General features: G+C 45.2%; 1 protein-coding gene across 1 annotated transcript in view; it reads left to right on the top strand.

Annotated features, from left to right (window-relative positions):
* Positions 1-23,028, top strand: part of cdh23 (cadherin-related 23) — a 330,925-nt gene that overhangs the window by 132,237 nt on the left and 175,660 nt on the right. Inside the window, exons 7-8 of the mRNA XM_056291725.1 lie at positions 5,471-5,665; positions 6,278-6,406. Of these exons, the coding sequence (XP_056147700.1) occupies positions 5,471-5,665; positions 6,278-6,406 (324 nt within the window). The remainder of the gene's footprint in view (positions 1-5,470; positions 5,666-6,277; positions 6,407-23,028) is intronic.

Consider the following 23,028-nt stretch of genomic DNA (forward strand, 5'->3'; position numbering starts at 1 on the left):
AGAAGGTCCTGGATTCGAACCCCAGGGTTGTCCAACCTTGGGGGGCTCATCCCGGGTTGTCCTCTGTGTGGTGTTTGCATGTTCTCCCCATGTTTGCGGTGGGTTTTCTCCAGGTGCATGTTAGGGTTAATACTCCTGTCTGTGCCCCTGACTGAGGCAATGGGAAAAGAACTGGAGCTGGTCCCCGGGCGCAGCATGAAGGCGGCACCCCACTGCTCCTAGCTATACAGATCACAGCTAGGATGGGTTAATTTGCAGTAACTGAATTTCCCCAAGGGGATTAATTAATTTACTCCTTTATTAATATAGGAAACTTAAATTATTCCATAGTTGGCAACTTCAGAACCGGAGCATACCTGTTTACTTGCACTGATCTTGGTGGTCATGAGTACAAGAAGCCTTTTTTTTTATTTTTGGGTTGTTGGCTGGGGTGCCTTGGCTGGCCAGCCTTATACTCATATTAAAATCCATCAGTCAGTCGAGTTGCATTTTTTATAGCTGCAACAGCCACTCAAAGCACTTTACACTTAATTCATTTTCACACACACACACACACACACACACACACACACACACACACACCTCAAGATCACACATCAAGATCTGAAAATAAGCAATGTTTTCCAGCATCGTGAGCATCAATCAAATCTTTTCATTTCAGCTTAAACAAAACTCAATACGACTTGAACATCCTCTGTTTAAATGAGCAGCGATGGAACGGTGACATTGTTATTTAAAGATTATAAAGCTGATGTTTTCTCTGCAGTATAAATAAATTTGGAACTGCGCATGGACATTGTGAAAAATTTTCCTCCTCCACAGTGGAAAAAAAAAGTATTTGGGTGATTTGCATAACCCTCTGAATTTATCATGCATTCACTTAGGGCTTTTTACATCTCAACCTGAAACGTGTGATTCCCCCTGCTTTGTCATTAGACCGATATGGAAATGAGCCAAGCCAACTCTATCGTGCCAAAGCATCATTGGGTACAAGAATGGGAAGGTTATTTCATCAAACACCCAGGACTCTCTAGAAGAGACAGTTGAAGTAGGAAAAAAAATCCATATTACAGTCTCCCCTGGACTTCAAACCCCATCAGCGCCCAATGTAGAATGTTCTTCTCGGGGTCCCAGAGCGAGCCTGGGAAGTGTAGTTCTGAAGCCTGGCTAGGGCGACTCTCCAGGGCTGCACAGTGCTCCCTGTCGTGCTGCTACTGAAATCTGCTCTGCAGGATACAGGCACCCCTTCTGCTGTCTGGGGCCTAGGGAGTCGAGACAAGGGGCCAAACAGCACGATTAGACATTATACAGAAGGAGAAAAGTTAAAAGAGAAAAGGGACTCCCATCCGTATTAGAAATGTCTTATGGCTATTAGGGACGAGCACGCTCTTTCATATGCACATACTCATCACTTTCCCTCGTTCTGTCTCTCGCTCTCTTTCATGCTCCCATTCTCTGCATTGCGCCGATGTCTTTTTCCCCTCACATATCTGCCATTCTCTTTCTTGTGCTTGTTTTCTCCCTTTTAATCTCTATCTGTGTCTTCCTCTGTTTGCGATTCTCTCTCTCTCTCTGCATCTCTCTCTCTCTCTCTCTCTCTCTCTCTCTCTCTCTTTCTCTCTCTCTCACAGTAAGTGGTTACTCTCAGAGGAAAATGAGGGGGGATTCCCACAGTGCACTTCAGATAAGCCAAGGCAGGAAACTCTCTTCATCGTCTCCCAACCATCTCTCTGCTTAACACACATTCCCCTGGAGGAAATAACCTCATTTATTCCAAACCTACACGTCGTCCCAAAGCCAAATATTCTGGAAAATGGGCCATGGCTAACAACTCAGCGTTTGCACTTGCGAGCGAATAGACAGTGACACCACGACCACTGCTAGCTTCAGCAGCCTCTCGTATTCCCGTTCCTCTGTATTCATGGTTTATTGTGAGGCTTGTTTATAGAGGAGTGATTGCACAGTCTTATGGGCCAATAAAGCCAGACGTTTTCACTGCCTCACTCTTTGTGCCCAGTCAGCCAAATTGATTCTTAATTGGCATCACATGAACCCCATCAATGATCCGACGGAGAGGACACTGACTCCCAGCAAATTACACATAAGGCAAGCAGAAGGGCATTCGGGTGGCGTGGTGGACTATCCCGTTGCCTACCAACATGGGAATCGCTGGTTCAAATCCCCATGTTACCTCTGGCTTGGTCGGGCGTCCCTTCAGACACAATTGGCCGTGTCTGCGGGTAGGGAGCCGGATGTGGGTATGTGTCCTGATCACTGCACTAGTGCCTCCTTTGGTCAGTTGGGGCGGCTGTCAGGGGGAACTGGGGGGGGGAATAGTGTGATCCTCCCATGCGCTACATCCCCCTGGCGAAACTCCTCACTGTCAGGTGAGAAGAAGCGGCTGGCGACTCCACATGTATTGGAGGAGACGTGGTAGTCTGCAGCCCTCACCGGATCGACAGAGGGGATGGAGCAGCAGCCAGGATGGCTCGGAAGAGTGGGGTAATTGGCCAAGTACAGCTGGGGAGAAAAAGGGGGAACCCCCTCCCCAAAAAGAAGAAAAAAGCAAGCAGAAGATAATGTGCCCGAAGGCTCTGTTCTCTGACATCAGAAGACTGGTAGCATCCCTGGTTGAATTGTTTCCACCAGTGGTGGTGAAAAAACAAATTTTATATTAGCAGACCGCATACTATGTGACCTCCACAGTAAAAATAGCCGAGTTGGTAGAGTCTAGTAATACAACAGTAAGCGGGCTGTTGTGGCTGGGTATTGTTCCCTTGACACAGCCGGGCCTGTTTCACTATGATGCATTAGGTCATTTATGATCTTCAACACTTTGAACTGCCCACCATTTTCACACTGACAGATCTGAGGTGTGTTTGTGTGTGTGGAGGTGTGTGGAGACATGTGGTTGTGCGTGTGCATGCAGGTGTTTGCGGGTGCATGGTGTTTCATATACCAGGGAGGACTGTGTGTGAGGTTTTTTAGAGAGCCCTCGTGGCTGTCGACACTGGGCAAGTGTTGTGCGGTGTTAATGAGTCATTGTTTAGCAGCCTGCTGTGTGGGGAGAGATAGAGACAGACTGTCAGGCTTTAGGCAAGGAAAAGGATACTCCATATCAAACATATACACTGAACACATCCAGATATCATTCACACTCCCACTCTCCCTCTCCATCAACTGTCTCTCTCTCTCTCTCTCTCTCTCTCTCTCTCTCACACACACACACACACAAACACACACCCCTAATACTCAACCATTAAACTGTCTCGCTGACATCAAAGCAAAGTTGATAAAGTGTTTTGGCAAACACTCGTGCAGGTTCACAAATGGAAATGCACAAACACCCTAACAAACACATGCAGGCACACCTAATTAATTCACCTAGCGTGTGCGACTTTGCGTGGTTTCATTCTTTTGATTTGTGCCCGTGAGCTGATGTCAGACTGTGAGCCGTCTGATACCTTTGCGAGGTGTTTCCAGTTCACACCCAGACAGACAGCATGACAGACTATTAAATATATCAGAGAACCCCAGCTTGGGTGTTTATTTACTCACGGTTATTGTGCGTGTGGATTAGTGACGCTTCCCTCGCTTGACAAATATTGGGATGTCCTACACTTTCGCATTTATCCCCCCCCAGAACCTCAGCTGAGCTGCTCGGTGGTCAGCAGCAGGCGGCTGTGTTGCCCAGCATCTCTTGGATGGTGATAATGTAAAGCAGAGTATGGCTGAACATGGAGGAAAGAAGGGTAAACAAAAGTTGAAAATGTTAGGGCATTCAGGTGGCGTGAAGGTCTATTCTGTTGCCTACCAACACAGGGATTGCCGCATCGAATCCCCGTGTTACCTCTGGCTTGGTCGGGCGTCCCTACAGACACAATTGGCCGTGTCTGCGGGTAGGGAGCCGGACGTGGGTATGTGTCTTGGTTGCTGCGCTAGCGCCTCCTCTGGTCAGTCAGGGCACCTGTTCCGGGGGGGATTGGGAACTGGGGAGAATAATGTGATCCTCCCACGGGCTACATCCCCCAAAAAAAAGGAGTTGAAAATGTTCTGCAACTTAAGGTAAATACTTGCGCAGGTAGCAATGCCTTGTAGTACTTGGTTTTTGGACATCATATCGTCCTGTAAGAGGTCATACGGTTGACCGATCCCTCTGACCTGATGCCCTGTGACTTGTACTGCTACACTTGCTGTTTTTTTCCCCCAACGACTGCAATACCGCAGTCTCTTGCCTCTCTCTCCGTCACTCTTTCCATTCTCTTTCTCTCTCTCTCTCTCTTATCTGTCAGGAATTTTAATCCAGCAAGACAGCCCTTGTCTCATCAGGAATGTTGATGCATGTCTGCAAGACAAGAGAATGGTGGGTGGGGTGGGGGGGTCAGAAAGGGAGGGGAAAAAAGATGGAAGGACGGAGAAAGAAAGGAGAGGTGTGTAAATGTACAGTAGGGGTAACAGTGTTGTAGACAGAGGTGGTGAGCCTCACTTGTCTTTACCATGTAGACATGCTCCCCAGTGATGGCCTCCTGCCACCGTAGGTCAGTGCTGGGGAGCAAGAGGTCAGCGTGTAAAAACAAACATACCACTTTACGTTTACCATGTTTAGCAAACTACTAGTATGCACATTTTGTCAAACTCATAGAGAGACACACACACACACACACACACACACCAGCAGTACCTGGGCCACTTGGTGATCCTAAAAAACAACATGGCCAACAGTATTTCAATGTAAAGTGATCCATGGTCATTGCAATTTACTCTTACTTCTGTTGTATGTGTTTGTGCGTATTTATGTGGTTGTTTTAAGATAAAATTCAAATTAATGATAATTTTCCTGACAATTATCGTACAAACGTCCAGAGAAGTATGTGAATCTCTCTTCATGGCCTCCTTTTTTTTTTTTTCTGCATTGACCAGGCTCCTCTACTGACCATGCCTGGCCAGTCAGCATGTGCAGGATTTGTTAAGTATTGGGGGGGTGATAAACTAGGTAATTTGACAGGAAAGAGTCTTTACAAGGGCAAGACTCCCTGTAGTGGGTAGCAAAACGAGACAAGCATGTTCTGCCAAAAGACAGTCCCTAGAAAATACATGGAAAAGCCCAATGGCAGGTCCTTGGTCACTGTAACCTGTCTTAGGGTCCCCCAAAAGTTAAACTTGTTATACCCACTGACTTTGCTAAAAAGGATTTGCAGCTATGGTTTAGATGAATATTTACGTTGAAGGAAGGGATATTGTATGCACATGTCACAGAGGTCGAGTCTTTGCTGAACCAAACGTTTAAAGTCCGTTTAATCAACTGTACTTACATTAAAAAGTGACCCTAAATGGTACTGAAATGGCACATGTTAAGATTATGTCTGGCATTTGGTTTCAAATCCTGGTTAACCTGTGTGTTTTTTTTCTACGTGTGTCTTGGTCTGTGTGTCTTTATGTGCGTCTCTGCCCGTATGTGTATGTGTTACAGGATACACCCGTAGGTACGTCAGTATTCATGGTGAATGCCACCGACCCAGACCAGGGCACAGGAGGCAGTGTTCTCTTCTCCTTCCAGCCACCTTCCCCCTTCTTTTCCATTGATGGGGCCCGGGGCACCGTCACTGTCGCCAAACAACTAGACTATGAAACCACTGCAGCCTACCAGCTCACTGTCAACGCGACGGTCCGAGCACACACACACACACAAAAACACATGCATGCATTGACAGACACGCAGTGTTTACACCACACGAGCTGAGATGGACACATGCTTGAGCAAATAAATGCACGTTCGGGCATCTGGGTAGCGTAGCGGTCTATTCTGTTGCCTACCAACACGTGGATCGCCGGATCGAATCCCCCCCGTGTTACCTCCAGCTCGGTTGGGCATCTCTACAGACACAATTGGCCGTGTCTGTGGGTGGGAAGCCGGATGTGGGTATTTGTCCTGGTCGCTGCACTAGCGCCTGCTCTGGTCGGTCGAGGCTCCTGCTCTGGGGGGAATAGCGTGATCTTCCCATGTGCTACAACCCCCTGGCGAAACTCCTCACTGTCAGGTGAAAAGAAACGGCTGGTGACTCCACATGTATCAGAGAAGGCATGTGGTAGTCTGCAGCCCTCCCCGGATCGGCAGAGGGGGTGCAGCAGTGACTGGGACAGCTCGGAAGAGTGGAGTATTTGGCTGGATAAAATTGGGAGAAAAGGGGGGGGGGGATAAATAAATAAATGCTTGTTCAGATGAACATTTGTTTGCGCTGGTTTGTCAATGTGTCTGCTTTTGATGTGGTCCTTTTAGGATCAGGACAAGTGGAGACCTCTGTCCCGGTTGGCCAACTTGGCCATCACCATCACTGACATTCAGGACATGGACCCCATCTTCACCAACTTACCCTACAGCACCAACATAGAGGAGGATGCACCGCCGGTCAGTAAAGCCAGCACTGCGTCACACTGCCACAGGATTTATCCGCCACAAAAAACGCTCAGACCCAACCCTGTTCTCTCTCTTGGAAATTGTTTTCTTTCCCTTTATTCTCTTCTTTCAGCTCATTCTTCTGTTCTATGTAATCACTCATCCTCTGATTTTCCCCTCCCCACAACCTTCTTCACAATTTGGTTGAGAAGGAGGAATTCACAAAAAGAGCAACAGAGATGCTGTTCAAAGCTGGCCTGGGTCACTGTCATTACAGAATGGCTCCCATTACTACCACCTTTCTGCTTTAGCAACCATCCACCTCCTTCCAAATCTCCCCACTTGTCTACCCACCCCTGTGCCCTCTCCTCCAACCTCCCAACCCCCTCCAAGCCAGTCTTCCCCAGGCCACTACATAGGCATTAGTGGAATGTAATTACGACATGTGATTCATAGTCCCACTTCAGAGACTGGAGGCCTCCAGCAAAAGTCAGAAGCTAGGATTTATCTCACCAAGCTGCTCCATCTGCCCCTACTGCTGTGTGTGTGTGTGTGTGTGTGCGTGTACATACACACAGGGTGTTGTGATGCGTCTAGTGCAGCAGCGTGTAGTTGGAGGGAAGGTGCATGTGTTCTTCCAACCCGCTTGTGTCTCTCCTGCCCTTAGCTTGCTGCCGCTGGCTAGCCTTTGTGGCGAATAGGGAAGTATCCTAGCGTGTAAGCCTTCCCTTGCCAGTACATAGCCTCTCCTTCACCAAGACTCCTGCCAGGCCTCCCCGTGGCCACACGTGGTAACTGGGGTCTTGCGGCCCCAGGCTAACTTGGCAGGGGATCTCGGAGCAGCAGTGGGCTCCAGAGATATGGTGTGCAGGCCCACCCTGGTGGACATGCCCTGGCACCTATCAACCACTGCCCCGCTGTCTTGTGGGTGAGTCTGTGAAGACATTAGGCTAAGGGAGCTCACCCCAACCTTAAAGGCAAGCTGTGGCGGTATGCTTTGAGGCGGTTTCCGAAAAACTGGATTTCCGGCAGCCCCCTGCATTTGTGTGGAGGTGCCGGTCGTCTAGGGATCCCCCTTGCCATCGGATCCATCTCCTCTACAATCAAGTCGTGTGGCGCTGGGAGAAGCGCACCCCCCATGCCACTTTAAAAACCATCTCTGCGCAGGTATCTTCTGCTATCTGAGTCCTCAAAGGACCCACAAATAGAGGAGATGGTCATCATCGGGCACCATGGACAACCAGCAAGCAATCAAGTGTGTGTGTGTGTGTGTGTGTGCGTGTGTGTGTGCACACGCACTCAAGTCTAGGTGATGATGTGTTACTTCATATGTTTCTTTCTGAGATTGTGGTGCATTGAATATACCTTTGTGGATGTATACCCTCTAGTTGAGCATCTCTTGAGTTTATGTGTGTGTTTGTGTGTGTGCGCATGCACGTGTATGTGTGTTTATGTGTTTGCCTTTGTGACTGTGAGTGTGTGAAGTATTATGGCCCATTCAGACTGGGAAACAAAATTACAAAATGGTCAAGCATGATGAGCGACGTTGTTGCCGAGTCGCCCTTCAAGTGGTGCTCAAGTGCCCGTTGCTGTGGATAATGGTCTTCGTGGGCTTGTGTACCATGAATTGTGGGTCTAAAATCCATAGTTGAAGCAACACCAGGTAACTTTTTTGCTTTAACATATCATTAAATTTATTCGGGTTGCACAGCGTGATGGCTGTGGGAGAATAGTCACTGTTCAGATCAATTGCCTAGAAGCAGTTATGGTCAGTAGAGGTAAACCCAGACACAGACAGTGGAATTAAATAATGTAAAAGGGTTTGTTTTAAGAATAAAGGGAATAAGAGTCTCCATACTGGTCGTCCAGAAATCATCAAAATATTTTGCCATTCATTCAACATTAAATCATTGCTGTTGGTACAGTAATGTTTTATTTCCATCTTTTTGGAAATTTTGTCGTCTTGGTGTTTTTTCTAATCAAGGACGTTGTTCTGGTCCGGGGAGCACATGGTGATTAGCAATAGAGCAGTATTTCACTAAGTTTACTCAGAATTTATTGTTTTCTTTTTTGTGACCTTCTTGAAAAAAGATGTCAATTTCAACCAAAAAGCTGTCAGAGGAACTAGAAGACATTAAAAATTCCCTCATTTTTATATCTGAGGTGATTAGTAAAGTGGTAAAACAGCAAGTTAACCTCATGGGTCTGATGGAGGAGGCCCGTGAGCTGAGGGCCACAATCAACCAAAGGGACCAGAGGATTGAACTACTGGAACAAAGGATGGACGACTTGGAACAGTACTCCCATGCTGATGACCTTGTCATCACTGGGCTGGACACCAAACATGGCAGCTATGCAGGGTGCCAGCCAGTGACTGACAAAGTGAGGACACACCACCCGATGAGCTGCATACTCTAGAGCAACAAGTGGTTCAATTCTTGAGCAGTAACAACATCCACCTAGAGAGACAGCAGACCGCAGCCTGTCGTAGTCTCCCACGCAAGGATCCATCCATCCATCCATTATCCTAACTGCTTATCCTGCTCTCAGGGTCGCAGGGATGCTGGAGCCTATCCCAGCAGTCATTGGGCAGCAGATGGGGAGACACCCTTGACAGGCCGCCAGGCCTTCACAGGCCGATTCACCTGACCTACATGTCTTTGGACTATGGAAGGAAACCGGAGCACCCGGAGGAAACCCACGTAGACACGGGGAGAACATGCAAACTTCCACACAGAGGAAAACCCAGGATGACCTCCAAGGTTGGACTACCCCGGGTCTCGGACCTTCTTGCTGTGAGGTGACCACGCTAACCACTGTGCCACCGTGCCGCCCAGTCAAGGATTTGAATTAAAAAAAAAAAAAAACAAGCCCACGATTGTTGTCCAGTTTGCAAATCTAAAGCATAAGGTTGAATTGTTGAGATAGTCCAAAAAATTTAAGGGTACTGAGGTGAACATAAATGAGCACCTGATGAAGAGTAATGCTGAAATAGCTAAGGAATATCCATATCCTCAGAAAGCAAAACGAAATTCAAGCAACATGGATAAGGAATGGATAACAGTTTATGAGAAAAAAGATGAAAGCCATTGTGGTTGTGATATGGAATCTGAGAGCTCTGGTTTGTCACTTATCATAGGTGACAATGTTTATAGCTGGGGTGGGGTCATTGCATGTTGGGATATGTGCCCTGGCATGGAGCAACACAGCGTCCATTTCAGCTTTAAGATGAGACCAAGGATCTGTAACGTCTTTCTGTTTTGGTCGGTTCATGCTGGGGAGCATGCCCTGTCATAGAGTTAGGATGTATGGCTCGCAGCGGAAACTTGTGCAAATCTTATTTTTAAACCATTGTTTTCTTTCATAAAATGACAGATGAAGATTTTCTTTTCCTGTTGAAGAAACTGAGAATAAAGATCTTTCTGAGAAGGAAAATTCCTTAGTTGAGAATAGCTGTAGCAAGAAAAAAAAATGCGAGGAGTTAAACCAAAGTTTTATAAATTTGACTGAACATAAATTACTTTGTTTTGAAAATAACATTGACCCTGAGGCAAATTTTTATAATGACTACAAATCAAATTCTGAATATTATTCTGGGAATCGGTTTAATAACCTTAATTTGGAGGGTTTTCTGATCATACATTTTAATAGCAGAAGCCTCTGTACAAATTTTGTTCAAATCAGAGACTATTTAAAATATATTAAATTATAAGGCCTTGTATATAATTTATTGCTCACTTATGCTTCCATACATATCTTACTGTGTGGAATTGTGGAGTCGACCTTTAAAATGTCTATAAATTCAATAGTCTTACTACAAAAACGAGCCATAAATATTATTAATAAGGCTAGTTATTCTGATCACAGTAATCCAATGTTAATAAAATCCAGTGCTATGAAATGTAATGATTTGGTATATTATAAAATAATGCAAATAATATTCAGAGCTGAAACAAAGTCACTCCCAGATTGTGTACAAAGGTATTATTTTTTCAATACAGGAGTGCCAATGTGATTTGAGAGATGTTAGTAAGTTTACCGTTCAAAAAGCTAAAACAGGTATTAAAAGAAGATTTATTTCTATTGTCGGGGTTAAATTATGGAACAATGCTAATGTAAACTTAAGAATGTGAAACTCGCTTTTGGTTTTCAGAAGAACGTTTTATAAAGCTATTTTTGAGGGTTACTAGTGTGAATGATTTTTATTTTATTTTATTTTTTTATTTCTGGAGGGTAGTTTAACTTGATAAGAATGTAGGGTAGGCATATATAAGCATTAGGTTTCTGCCTGTGCCTTTTCAGTCACTAGTCAGTACATAGACTGTTGACTTTGTTCATACTGTCTTGACTGTTTATACTTATTGTATTGTGTGTTATGACTGAATAAAAATACTACTACTACTAGAATGGTAGGCAAGGCAGAAAAGAGAGGCGTTGGGGGATGGCAGAGATGGACTGAGCTGAATTGGGGATAGCAAAGCTGAGCTGAGCAGGACAGACGGAAGAGGAAGTAAGCGTGGCTGGCAGAGGATAAGCAAGCAGGCAAGCAAGCAGGCAGGGGAACAGGAGCGTAGTGATCCTAGAAGCACAAGGAAACAGTAAATACAGGTTATGCAAGCAACACGAGGAATAACTCTGAATATACAATTCTAAACTGGCCGAGAACAAGAGACTACCACAGTGTTTGAAAAAACAATCTGGCGTTGAGTGGATGGAAAACCGGAGTAGATATACTGTTGAGTTCATGGAAGGCAGGTGTGCAAACTGGGCGGGTGAGGTGAATGAACCGCGAATCAGGAGGGAGCTTGAGAAGTGAAGGAAGCCACGCCCCCCCCACAAACACACACACATGGGAAAACATGACATGACACCTGGAAGAAAGGAATCACATCAAAACCCAAGGGAAACAACTTGAGACACGGCTGGGGCCGTGACAGTACCCCGACGCCCTTGATGAGAGCCTCCAGGCGAACCACTGGGCTTGTCAGGGTGGTCTCTATGGAAGTCCTAGATGAGATAAGGGTTCAAGATGAGCTGGCAGGGTTTCTTAGCTGCATTCTTTTCTCCCTCTCAGTCTACCAGGTACTGGTACCCATGGCCTCATCAGTGTATGTCCAACAGCTGCCGGACTGTGTAGGCCAGGTGGTCATCAATGGACAATAGACTGATAGAAACTGGTTTCAACTGGGGGACACGGAAGGTGGGAGGCATTTATGGATGGTGACAACTTGAGTTTAACCGCGAAAGGAATGATGATACAGTCTATTTCATAAGGTCTGATGTAATAGGGTGTTAATTTTCTTGATGCGGTCTGTAATGGGATGTCTTGGGAAGAAAGCCAAATTTTCTGAGCTCGCTGGTAGTTGGGTGCTGGAATCAAGTGACGGTCAGTGATGCACTGGTTGCGGTTGGCTGAGCTTAGCAGAGCGGGCATCCTTCCACACCTTGTGACAGCGGCGAAGATGGGCCTGAACCCAGGGTATGGCAATTTCATTCTCCTGAGCAGGAAACAGGCGGCTGATAACCCAGGGAGCATCCAAAGGGTGACATGCCTGTGGAAGTGCTGAGCAAGGAAATGTGTGAGCATACTCAAGAGGAGGGTTTCCAGGCTGTGACACAATGGAGTGCAGGTCCCAGATCCTGGTTGGCCCGCTCCGTCTGTCCATTGGTCTGAGGACGGTAACCTGATGAGAGACTCACAGTAGCTCTGAGAGCCTGACAGAATACCTTCCATACCAGGGATATAAATTGTGGTCCACGCTCCGAAACTATGTCAGATGGGATCCCGTGGAGACGGACAATGTTGTGGATCGGAAGGTAGGTGGTGTAATATTGTAGCTTTGACTAGTAATGCGTACTTACCAGTGTTGGAGCCTATCAATCAGGGGGCACTCTATATATCCCATATATATTTGACTCGAAGAAGAGTGTTGTTCCGTCAATTGAGAGTTGTATCCGTGTTCACATGGAGGTCTGCAAGCTATGACAGTGTTACATAAAGACCAATGAAGTATACTTATCTGACTGTTCATCAGCACCGAAGACACAACATTTATTGGCGACGAGGATCAATTCGGAGGGCAAAGAAAACACGATGGTTGTAGACAGATGCAGAGATGCGATCAAAGAGTAGCTCAGCCTGCTAATGGCTAACAGGCTATCCTGCTAATGCTAGCCTGCTACGTCCCAGATTCCAGTACGGTAGGAACTTTTCAGTAAGAGGGGAGAGAGAAACACAGCAACGTTAAAATGGCAACAGTTGGCAGGCTGACAGCATTTGGGCGGCCCAGTGGTTAACGCTGTCACTGCACAGCAAGAAGGTCCTGGGTTCGAACCCCGGGGTTGTCCAACCCTGGGGGTCATCCCAGGTCATCTTCTGTGTGGAGTTTGCAAGTTCTCCCTATGTCTGCGGTGGGTTTTTCCGGGTGCTTCGGTTTCCCCCACCATCAAAAAAGACATGCATGTAAGGGTTAGTACTCCTGTCTGTGTGCTTGACCAAGGCATAGTAAGATGAACTGGAGTTGGTCCCTGGATGCTGTGCACGGGTGCTGCCCACTGCTCCTAGCTACATAGTTAGGATAGGTTAAATGCAGACGATAATTTTGCTATGGGGATCAATAGAGTATATCAAAATCAAATAAATAAATGAATTTGAGCTGAAAATTCAAAGCTGGGAGGATTACTGTGAGATAACGGAGCAGTTTTTTTGCAGCCAATGACATTGAGGTAGAACATAAACAGCTGTTCTGTTGAGTGCGGTAGGCGCCCAGACATACAGCCTAATGAAAAGTCTACTCAGTCCTGCTAAGCCAAGCAGTAAAACATATAAGGAATTGGTCAAGTTGCTGAAGACTCACTACAACCCCAAACCGAGTGAAATTGCATAGCCATACAAGTTCGACTGACGTACTAGAATGCTCAACGAATCAGTTTCAGAATATGTAGCAGAACTGAGACGGCTAGCAGGAGATTGCAACTATGGAGAAAAGTTGGAGGAATGGTTAAGAGATAGGATACTCTATGGAATGAATGATGAGCAAATACAGAGACGGTTACTTACCAAAAAGAACCTTACATTCGCTGACGCGCTGTCCATAGCATTAGAGGGAGAAGCAGCTGACAGAGACGTGCTGGATATGTGCTGGTCACACGTGTGGGAAAGTTGCCCATAGCATGTGTATGCTGAAAGAATAACAAACAAACAAGTGACAAGACAGAGAGCGAACGAAGGAGTGGGTGCAGCTCACGCTACCGCCACTCACACCAAGTGAAAGACAATGAAGTGCAGAGTGACAGTGACAGCTCCGAGGAAGCATTCACGTTGTGCTGTGTGAAAGACGCATGGTTAAAGAAAGTGAACCCATTCACACTAGACATAGAGATAAATGGAAAACAAGTGCAATCTGAGGTAGACACTGGATGCAGTGTAACAATAGTGAATGAGACAAAATTCAATGAAACATGGGGAAACACAAAAAGCCCTAAACTGAAGCATGCACAAATTAAACTGGAAACACACAGGACAGCCCATTTCAGTAATAGGGGTAGCTGCTCTGAAGGTTACTTGCCACAATCAGAAGAAAACCTTACCTATTATTGTAGTTGATGGAGCTGCACCTAGCTTGCTGGGGAAAGGCTGGCTTGAAGAAATTCAGTTACAGTGGGCTGAGGTCAAGCATGTTAACACAGAAAGTGTCACGTTGCAGCAGATACTCACCAAGCACGAAGACGTGTTCAAAGACGAATTAGGCACATTAAAGGGCACCAAAGCTACAATCTATATGTCACCTGACACAAAGCCGAGATTCTTCCGAGCTCAAACTGTTCCATACGCAATACGTGCAAAAATGGAAGCGGAAATTGACTGCTCCTGTCAATGATAAGAAGTGCACGGAGGCTTGGGAAAGGACCAGCGCTTGTTCTCACGAGAGGTGGACAGGATGAGTGAGAGAACTGCAAAGATGGAGGGCAGCTAGCTTTCTCTCTACGGTGCTTATGAAGATGATTATCCAACTTAATGGCTAGGGAGATTAAACCGTCTAAGCTGCCTGATGCATCCCTAGCTGCTAATGCATCTTTAACTGAATAATAATAAACATTTTATTTAAAGGCATTTTTCATGCCACTCAAGATCACCTTACATCAAATACAATCACATAGTCCGTTGAGAAACACCCCCTGAAGTGAAGCGTCATTCCAACTTGAATCTGTAGCTATGGTCCTAAACTCAACTGAATATTCAGCTACCCTGCATGAACCCTGACACAGTAACAGGAGGAGTTTGGTAGCGTCCTTACCATTAACAGGGTGGTCAAAAACGTTTCTCATTTCAGAGACAAATCTAAAGTGAGAGGTGCTAACAGGTGACTGGCTATCCCACACAGCTGATGCCCAGGCTAAAACATTCCCCCTAAGTAACCTCATGATATCAGATATTTTTGCCTTATCGTTTATGTGGGTAAAGTGTGGTCGCTCAAACACTAGGGAACACTGGATCAAAAAAGATCTGCACGTCCCCAAGTCTCCAGCATAGCGTTATAGCGCTGGGATATGAGGTTCTGGGCTTCTTACCCCCCCCCCCACAACCCCATGTCCTGTCTGCCTCCAGTTTTGCTATCTAATCTACAACTACTACTTTATTGGATCAAAGAACAATTCATTAAAGGTGTAAAATACCCCCCATAAAAAAAAGTTAGGGATTACGCAAAAAGTGAGAATAATTTTTCCTCCATTTGGGTGGAAGCAGAAGCTTTAGGGAGAGAGGAGAAGGAGAGCGTAAATGGTAAAACAACTATAACATGTGATTGGGTTGACACTTTGCTGCATCATTGGAGCACTGAAAAAAAAATTGAAGCCATTCTAATTTCCATTTGTGGCCCGTCATGCCCTTGTAGCGCTGTGTAGCTTGATGCTGCCAATCCCCACTGAAAACAACTTGTTGCTTGATATTTTTTTTGATAGAAATTTGAACGTCACATTCGGCAGCAGGGGACTCAGCACTCCTTTACCACTGTGTTTATTGCATGCAGATCTGTTAGTCATGACTGTCGACTGTGAGGCCATGTTGGTCTGTTAAGTGCATGTACAACATAATTTCCACTACAGCCTGTATTGCAGGGGGTTAATAGTCCAGTCACTGATGCATCCACACACAACGGAAGAATCACATGGACACAGTCAATAATAAAACACCCATGCTTCCATCCTCCCATGGTTCTCATTTTCCCTCCTTTCCCCTCTCATTCTCCCACTTTCTTATCCTCTTTCTCCTCTGTCCTTCTCTTCACTGTCCTCTCTCCATCCCTATTATGCCCCTTTCTTCGGTTCATTGTAGCCCTCTCCCCTCTTTCCCAGTCCACGTGTGCCATAGTAGAAATGTCAAGTGCTACATTTGCATGTATATTAACGGGGCGTGACGGAGTCGACGGCTGGTGTCCCCCTCACTACCCGATTCATCAACTGTCACCAGGAAGGTCACCGCAGGGGGGTGGGTGGGAAGGGGGGGTGATGTCAAGGAAGAAAGAGGGATACAATGAAGAGAGATATGTTTTAGTATAAAAGATGGTGTAAGAGAGAGACAGAAAGGAAGTTGTGTGCAGAAGAGAGGTGAAGGAATGAAGGGATGAAGGGGCAGAAGAGGAAAGGGATGGAAAACAGAGGGGCGAGACAGAGAAAGAGTCGGGTCAGAAAGCTGACACCTGTGAATCTAGCATTTCAAGGGCGATTTCAATACTTTTTACTCCACTACATTTGTAGCACAGTTGCATTACTTCAGTTAAAAAAAAAGTTTTTAGTTTGTCGACTTCTGATCATCCGATCAGCACAGTGTCACCAACATTTGTCATCACTCCACTTTGAGTTTGGAAGTAGAAACAGATGAGCAACAATAGACCGCACCACCAGACATCGAGGTGGAAAACCAGGGGGTAGTTGTGTTTTTGGGTTTTTTTTTAACATTTCAAGCAACTTTAGTAAACTTAGTTGAAAAAAAGTTGCACTTGAGTTGCATAGTGTAAAGCTCTTGCATAGTGTAAAACTCGGCCTCAGCAATTGCAAAAAAAATCTCAACTTCGTGAAAGTAGTTTCATTAAAAACCTAATCAAAACGGTGTGAACCGGTCATGTGATTGTGTCATGTTTGACAGCTCGTATCACATCGGGTGAATGATTTCAACTTGGATTATCGTCATCAAAATGGATAAGGAAAAGAAAATGGTTCTTTTGGATGCTGGAAAAAGAGATTGTCCTTATTGACTTCATCCAATTTAGGATGCTAAATAGCTTCATTTTCTTAATCAGCTGAGCCGTGGTAACAAACAAACATCAGCTAGAAAAGTTTGTTTACATCCTAGATACTGATCAGCTAATGGCTAGCTTAAACACGACTCTTCTGTTGGCTCACCATTTTGTCAGCATTTCTTCTCTGTTTTGCTAGCTAACGTTAATCTTCTGAGCTCTGCCACTGTTACTGCGACCTAAATAGGTTATTGATTTCCACCTCACGTTACATCCCAATTTACACTGAGCATAAATTTCCACGGGGCCTAAAGGAGGAAACTTACTACAGAAGGGGAGACCGAGAGCCGTCCTTGATGAGCAAGGCATCGTCAGTGGGGAAAAAAAAACAAACTATAAATCACGTGTGTTGCATGCGACTTTGATTATTTTAATTGCATCGTGTAACTGTCAATTTGCATGAAAGTTAGATTGCATGTAACTTGGAACCTGCAACTAGTTGTGTGAAAGATTTACCATGTGAAGCCAGACCAGATGTTAAAATTGCTGACAGACCAATGTTTCATTAATTTGACTAATGGAGGGCAGATTTGATATAGTTCTGTAATTTTTTTATTTTTATTTCTTATTTATGTTTTTTAAGTAGAAGCTTGATAAATGCAGTTTTCAAAGCCTATGGACAGTTGTCTGGTAGGAGAGACTTATTAACTATTTTCAGTAAATCTGTTGTCAAAATATTAGACATTTTTAGGAAACTTGGAGGTAGAGCAGCAAGGCCGCAAGTGGTTGACTTAAGATGTTGCACAATTTTGTAAAAAGTTTTGTAATCAATTACATTAACTGTCATGTATACCATATTAGTTCTAGATGAGGTAAAAAAAAAAAAAGTAGGTTGAGGCATCCGGGTGGTGTGGCAGTCTATTCCATTGCCTACCAACACGGGGTTCGCTGGATCGAATTCCCATGTTACTTCTGGCTTGGTCGGGCATCCCTACAGACACAATTGGCTGTATCTGCGTGTGGGAAGCCGGATGTGGGTATGTGTCCTGGTCGCTGCACTAGTGCCTCCTCTGGTCGGTAGGGGCACCTGTTTGGGGGGGGGGGACTGGGGGGAATATCGTGATCCTCCCATGCACTATGCCCCCTTGGTGAAACTCCTCACTGTCAGGTGAAAAGAATCGGCTGGGTGCTCCACATGTATCGGAGGAGGCATGTGGTAGTCTGCAGCCCTACCCGGATTGGCAGAGGGAGTGGAGCGGCGACCGGGATGGCTTGGAAGAGCGGGGTAATTTGCCGGATGCAACTGGGGAGAAACCCCCCCCCCCAAAAAAAACAAAAAAAAGAGGGTAGATTTATGTAACAATTCACACACAACTTCAGACCAACAGACATGTTCAGTGGATGTCCATGACATCAGGCTACAAACGCACGTTTGACACAGTGTGGTGTGATGGGTGTGATGGGCATACATTTGCCTTCATGTCATCGACTTCCATTGAAAATGACTTTTTGCCTGTTGCTTTGTTGCTGATAAATTTAACGTCAGTTGGGAATGCTGTAATTCTTGCTTCTGACAACAGGGGGCACATTGTTGTCCTCATTGAGCATCAAGGTAACAGCAGGCGTACAACTGTGATCCTCTGTCCAGCCCCTTTGTCCCCATTACAGATAGTCAGGATAACATGAGTATTGACAATGAAGCAGAAAGGTGCAGCTCTGATGTGCTATTGTGCCTGCAAACGCGCAACACACACACACACGCACACACACACGCACTTTTGATGCCCTCATGCGGTATTCCAACGAGCGTGTCACTTCCATTAGGAAGTGTTTGCTTGTGATAAGCCACGAGCAAGAATGACGAAGAGAGCATCAACTGTCCTCAAGGCCCATGACATTTACATGTGAAGGATATCAAACACACATGCCTGTCGTTGGTCATTTCTCAAAGATGTGAGCATGCACACATGCACTGCTGCCCCCTTTCTGCTTCTGTCTCTCTGTTTCTGCCCATTTAAGTCTGTCCGTCTGTCTATCTGCTCTGTCTGTACATTTTTTTCCCTCCTGTCGGTATTTCTCCTGTCTGCTTTTCTGTCTCTTCCTTTGTATTTCTTTTGGTTGTTCTAGCTAACTGTTTGACTATATTTCTGTGTGTCTTTTGGTCTTTGTACCTCCATCTCTGTCAGTGTTTCCCTCTCTCCTCTCTCTTCCCTCGACCTGTCAGCCTTTGAAAAGTTTGACAAAAGGAATTGAAGAGAAAATTTTAGATGTATTTTTTCAGATAAAATCATAGGGCAGCGTTTTTAACTGTTGCTGTGAATCCATGCTGCTAAGACTGGCATTTAAATCCTTTCTAGAACAAACACAATTTGGCTGTCAAACCAATGAGCTGCGTTTCTCCCTGAGGGCGACAGGGACATGCAGAGAGGGAGGGGAGAGTTGGGTTGTATTGGGGTGGAGGTAGGGGTGTGGAGAATAAGGAGAAATAGACAACTGTAAGGATGAAAATATGGGTTCAGGATTTTGGGTTTGGGGGAATGACTGTGTGTGTGCGTGTGTGTGTATGTGTGTGTGTGTGTGTGTGTGTGTGTGTGTGTGTATATATACATATTTCAGGGGGGGTAGTTTCTTTTGGTTGGCTGAGCATATTTCACTTGTGTGGACAACTCGCTACATTCTTCAATAACAAAATTATTGCCAATAGATAGAACATTCGTGCTTCAAGACCCAGAAATGAACTTACCCTCCAATTCTCCAGAAAGATCTCTGACCTTAAAGAGGATGTTTGACGGCTTTCTGATAAATTCCATGAGAAAAACTCCCTCTTGACCAGCTTCATGGATATGGCTTCTGGCCAGTCCACATGGATTACCGCTCTCAGTGCAACCATCCAGGACACAGTTCTGTGGGACCCCTCCACTCATCCATGGCTTTCCTCCTGTTTTGACACCAAACCACCAGTCGTCCTGGGCCGAAGTGGTGGTCCACGGTTGCAAGAGAGGCTCGGACAGGGCTGCCCCCCCCCTCCCCGCCTAGGCTTCTCCGACCACTGTGTGACCCTGTCTGACATCACTCCGGTCCACCCAGCTAATGTTCCTGTGGCTCTGACACGTCTCAGTCTGGGCCCCTCTGCAAAAATGGTGCCTGTCGACATTGCAGCTACCCTGTTGGGGGTTAGTGGTGTTTAGGTGGCTTGCCATCCCACTGTGAAGCCAAAACAACAGCCCTAATCCCGGGTAAAGACCCCCTCTTCCCGTCATAAGATCCTGAGAGAGGCCGTGATTAGACGTTCTCAGTCTTCCATGCCCCGAGCCAACAGAGAAATACATTCTCAGAGCTGATGTTGCTGCCTCATCACAACACTTGTTTGCTCAGACACCACATCCTCAGTCGGCGATTTCAACACACAGTGAGGATCATGTACACCCACAGCTAATCTCTCCTTTTCCCCCAGCCACATTAATAGTCAGGGATTCCACAATCATGAACATCTGTTTTCTCAACGCAGCCACTCACTGTTTCCCTGGGGCCACAGTCCCTGATATCCTGAATAAACTCCCGGGGTTGATCCGCTCAGTCTCACCCTCAACCAATTAAGTGATCATTCATGTGGGGTCAAACGATGCAGCTCGTCAGCAGTCTGAATTAACCAAAAAGGATTTTATTGACCTGTTCAGCTTTTTAAGTAAGTGCAGAAAGTCTGTTTTTATCTCAGGTCCTATTCTGACACTGGCCCACGGAGCGGGGCATTTCAACAGAGTCCACAGCCTGCACACATGGCTCATCTCCACCTGCAGAGCTCACAATATTGGTTTTATTGATAATCCCCCCCCTTTTTTTCTCCCCAATCGTACCCGTCTACACCACTCATTCGAGTCGTCCTGGTCACTGCGCCACCCCCTGTGCCAATCCGCGGAGGGCTGAAGACTACCACATGCCTCCTTTGATACATGTGGAGTCTGGAGAGAGTAATTTCTTCTCAACTGATTTCTTTTATGAACACAAATAGTGTTTTTAATAGTTTCCAGTCAGGTTTTAGAGCACTTCATAGTACCTAGATAGCTCTAGTTAAGGTCACTAAAGACCTACTGCTGACTGCAGACAGAGGTGGCTGCTCAATTTTAGTTCTTTTAAACTAAAGTGCTGCCTTGACACAGTCGATTACAACATCCTCTTACGTCGCTTAGAGACTTGGGTTGGCATCAAGGGCTCTGCTCTTAGCTTATTACACTCTTACCTCACCAACAGAACTTTTTCTGTTGTTCTGGGTAAGTGTACCTTCTTGATGGCTCAGTTGAGTTGTGTTATTCCTCAAGGCTCTGTTCTTGGCCCACTTCTCTTTTCTATATACATGCTGCCCCTTGGCCAGGTCATTCAAAATCACGATGTGCTCTACCATTTCTATGCTGATGACACTCAGTTAAACATGCCACTAAAACCCACAGATCCTAGTGCCCTAGCAAATCTCACAACTTGCTTCTCTGACATTAAACCTTGGATGTCTGAAAATGTTCTCAAATTTAATGATGATAAGTCTGAGGCCATTCTCTTCTGTCCTTAAAATTCCATCAGCCCTTTTGTTACTAATCTTGGTGGTCTGTGAGGTAGTGTTAAGTGGGTTGCTAGGAATCTTGGGTAATATTTGATACTAACCTCAGTTTTGATAAATCAAACATGTTGTTCAGTCATGCTTTCTCCAGCTCAAGCTAATCTCCAAAATTAGGTCATTTTTATCAATTGTTGATCTGCAAGTAGTTGTACATGCTTTTATCTATTCTCGACTTGTCTATTGTAATGCACTTTCTTCTGATATCAGCAAGGGCTCCCTCCACTGTCTGCAGTTGGTACAAAACGCCATTGCTTGGCTCATTAATGGGACAAAGAGGCATGACCATATCAGTCCTGTGCTTGCCTCCTTACACTGGGTCCCTGTTATATTTTGAGTTGATTTAAAATTTTTATTGCTCACTTTTAAACCTTTAAATGGTCTGGCTCCTACATATATTTCTGATTTATTGACCTGGTATATGCCCCCTCGACCATTAATCTGCAGAGGGAGCCCTGCTGGTTATTTCCCCTCTCTCGTAGGGGGATTGGGCTTTTGCTTGCTAGAGTCCCCACACTATAAAACTCTCTTCCTGTTGATATAAGACGAACTAAGTCTCTAACTTCCTTTAAGTCTTGTCTTAAAATGTTTCTTTTTATGAAGGTTTTTACGAATGTTCGATATTTGTTTTTATTTATTTATGCTGTTTTTATTTTTACTCTTATTTGGTCTTACTCTTATTTTTGCCTTGTCTGGTTTTATTTCTTTGTAAAGCACTTTGTAACATTGTTTTAGAAAGTGCAATATAAATAAAGTTATTATTATTATTATTATTATTAGATATCGCTGGCACCATGTCTCACTTTGACCCTCTAGACCAGGGGTTGGCAAACTATAGCAGTTGTGCCCACGGTGGCACACGAGGCCATTAACATGGACAATTCAATAATAAAAAAAATTAACATACCTTTTGATAAAAACATTTTATAAAATGTTTATGTATGTGGTGAGAGAGGACATGCAGGTGGCTGGTGTGACAGAGGAAGTTGCAGAGGACAGGAAGAAATGGAAACGGATAATCCGCTGTGGCAACCCCTAACAGGAGCAGCCGAAAATACTAGTAGTAGTTTATAAAATTTTATAATATAGTCTAGTGGTGAACTACTGACAATTAATTAGTCTCAAACAGCAAGATATCGCACACAATTGAAGTGGTCCATCATACTCTTCCTCCCCCTTCCTCTGATCTGCCCACGAGTGCAGCATTTACAGCGGCAGTGAAAACGCGAGCTGGGTTTCGTTTTTGCTTATGTCAAGAACAACTGACAATAGCAGAAGCACAAAAAAGTTGGTTGTCTAATATTCGTCTCTTTCAGCCGTGTTGGACAAACAAATTCAGATTTATTTCAGGAAAGAACCGAGCTGTGTGCACTCTTAGCTGCGAAAATGTTGTGCGTCGAACTTCACGTGTAAAACGTCCTTTTGAAACAAGGCACAAGAAAAACGTCAAAGATCGGGCTGATAAAGCTGAATCAACCAAGAGGGCGGCGGCCAGGCACGGGAAGCAAAGCAGCGTGTTTAAAACCCCATGTGCCGCCACAAACCAAGCTACAGAGGGCAGCGATTAAGTCGTACAGCATTGCTAAACACAGGAATCCATTCTCTGATGGAGACTATATAAAGGGGGTTTTCCTCAGCAGTTCAGAGGACATATTTGATGGGTTACCAAACAGACAAGATCATCATCAGGTTCAAAGAAATGCCTGTTTCTGTGAGAACTGTAGAGAGGTGCACTACAGACATGGCTGAAAACGTAAGGCACCAACAAACTCTTGCTTTGAAAGATGTGTCGG

Source organism: Lampris incognitus, chromosome 13 (assembly GCF_029633865.1).
Source record: "Lampris incognitus isolate fLamInc1 chromosome 13, fLamInc1.hap2, whole genome shotgun sequence".
Taxonomy (NCBI): Eukaryota; Metazoa; Chordata; class Actinopteri; order Lampriformes; family Lampridae; genus Lampris; species Lampris incognitus.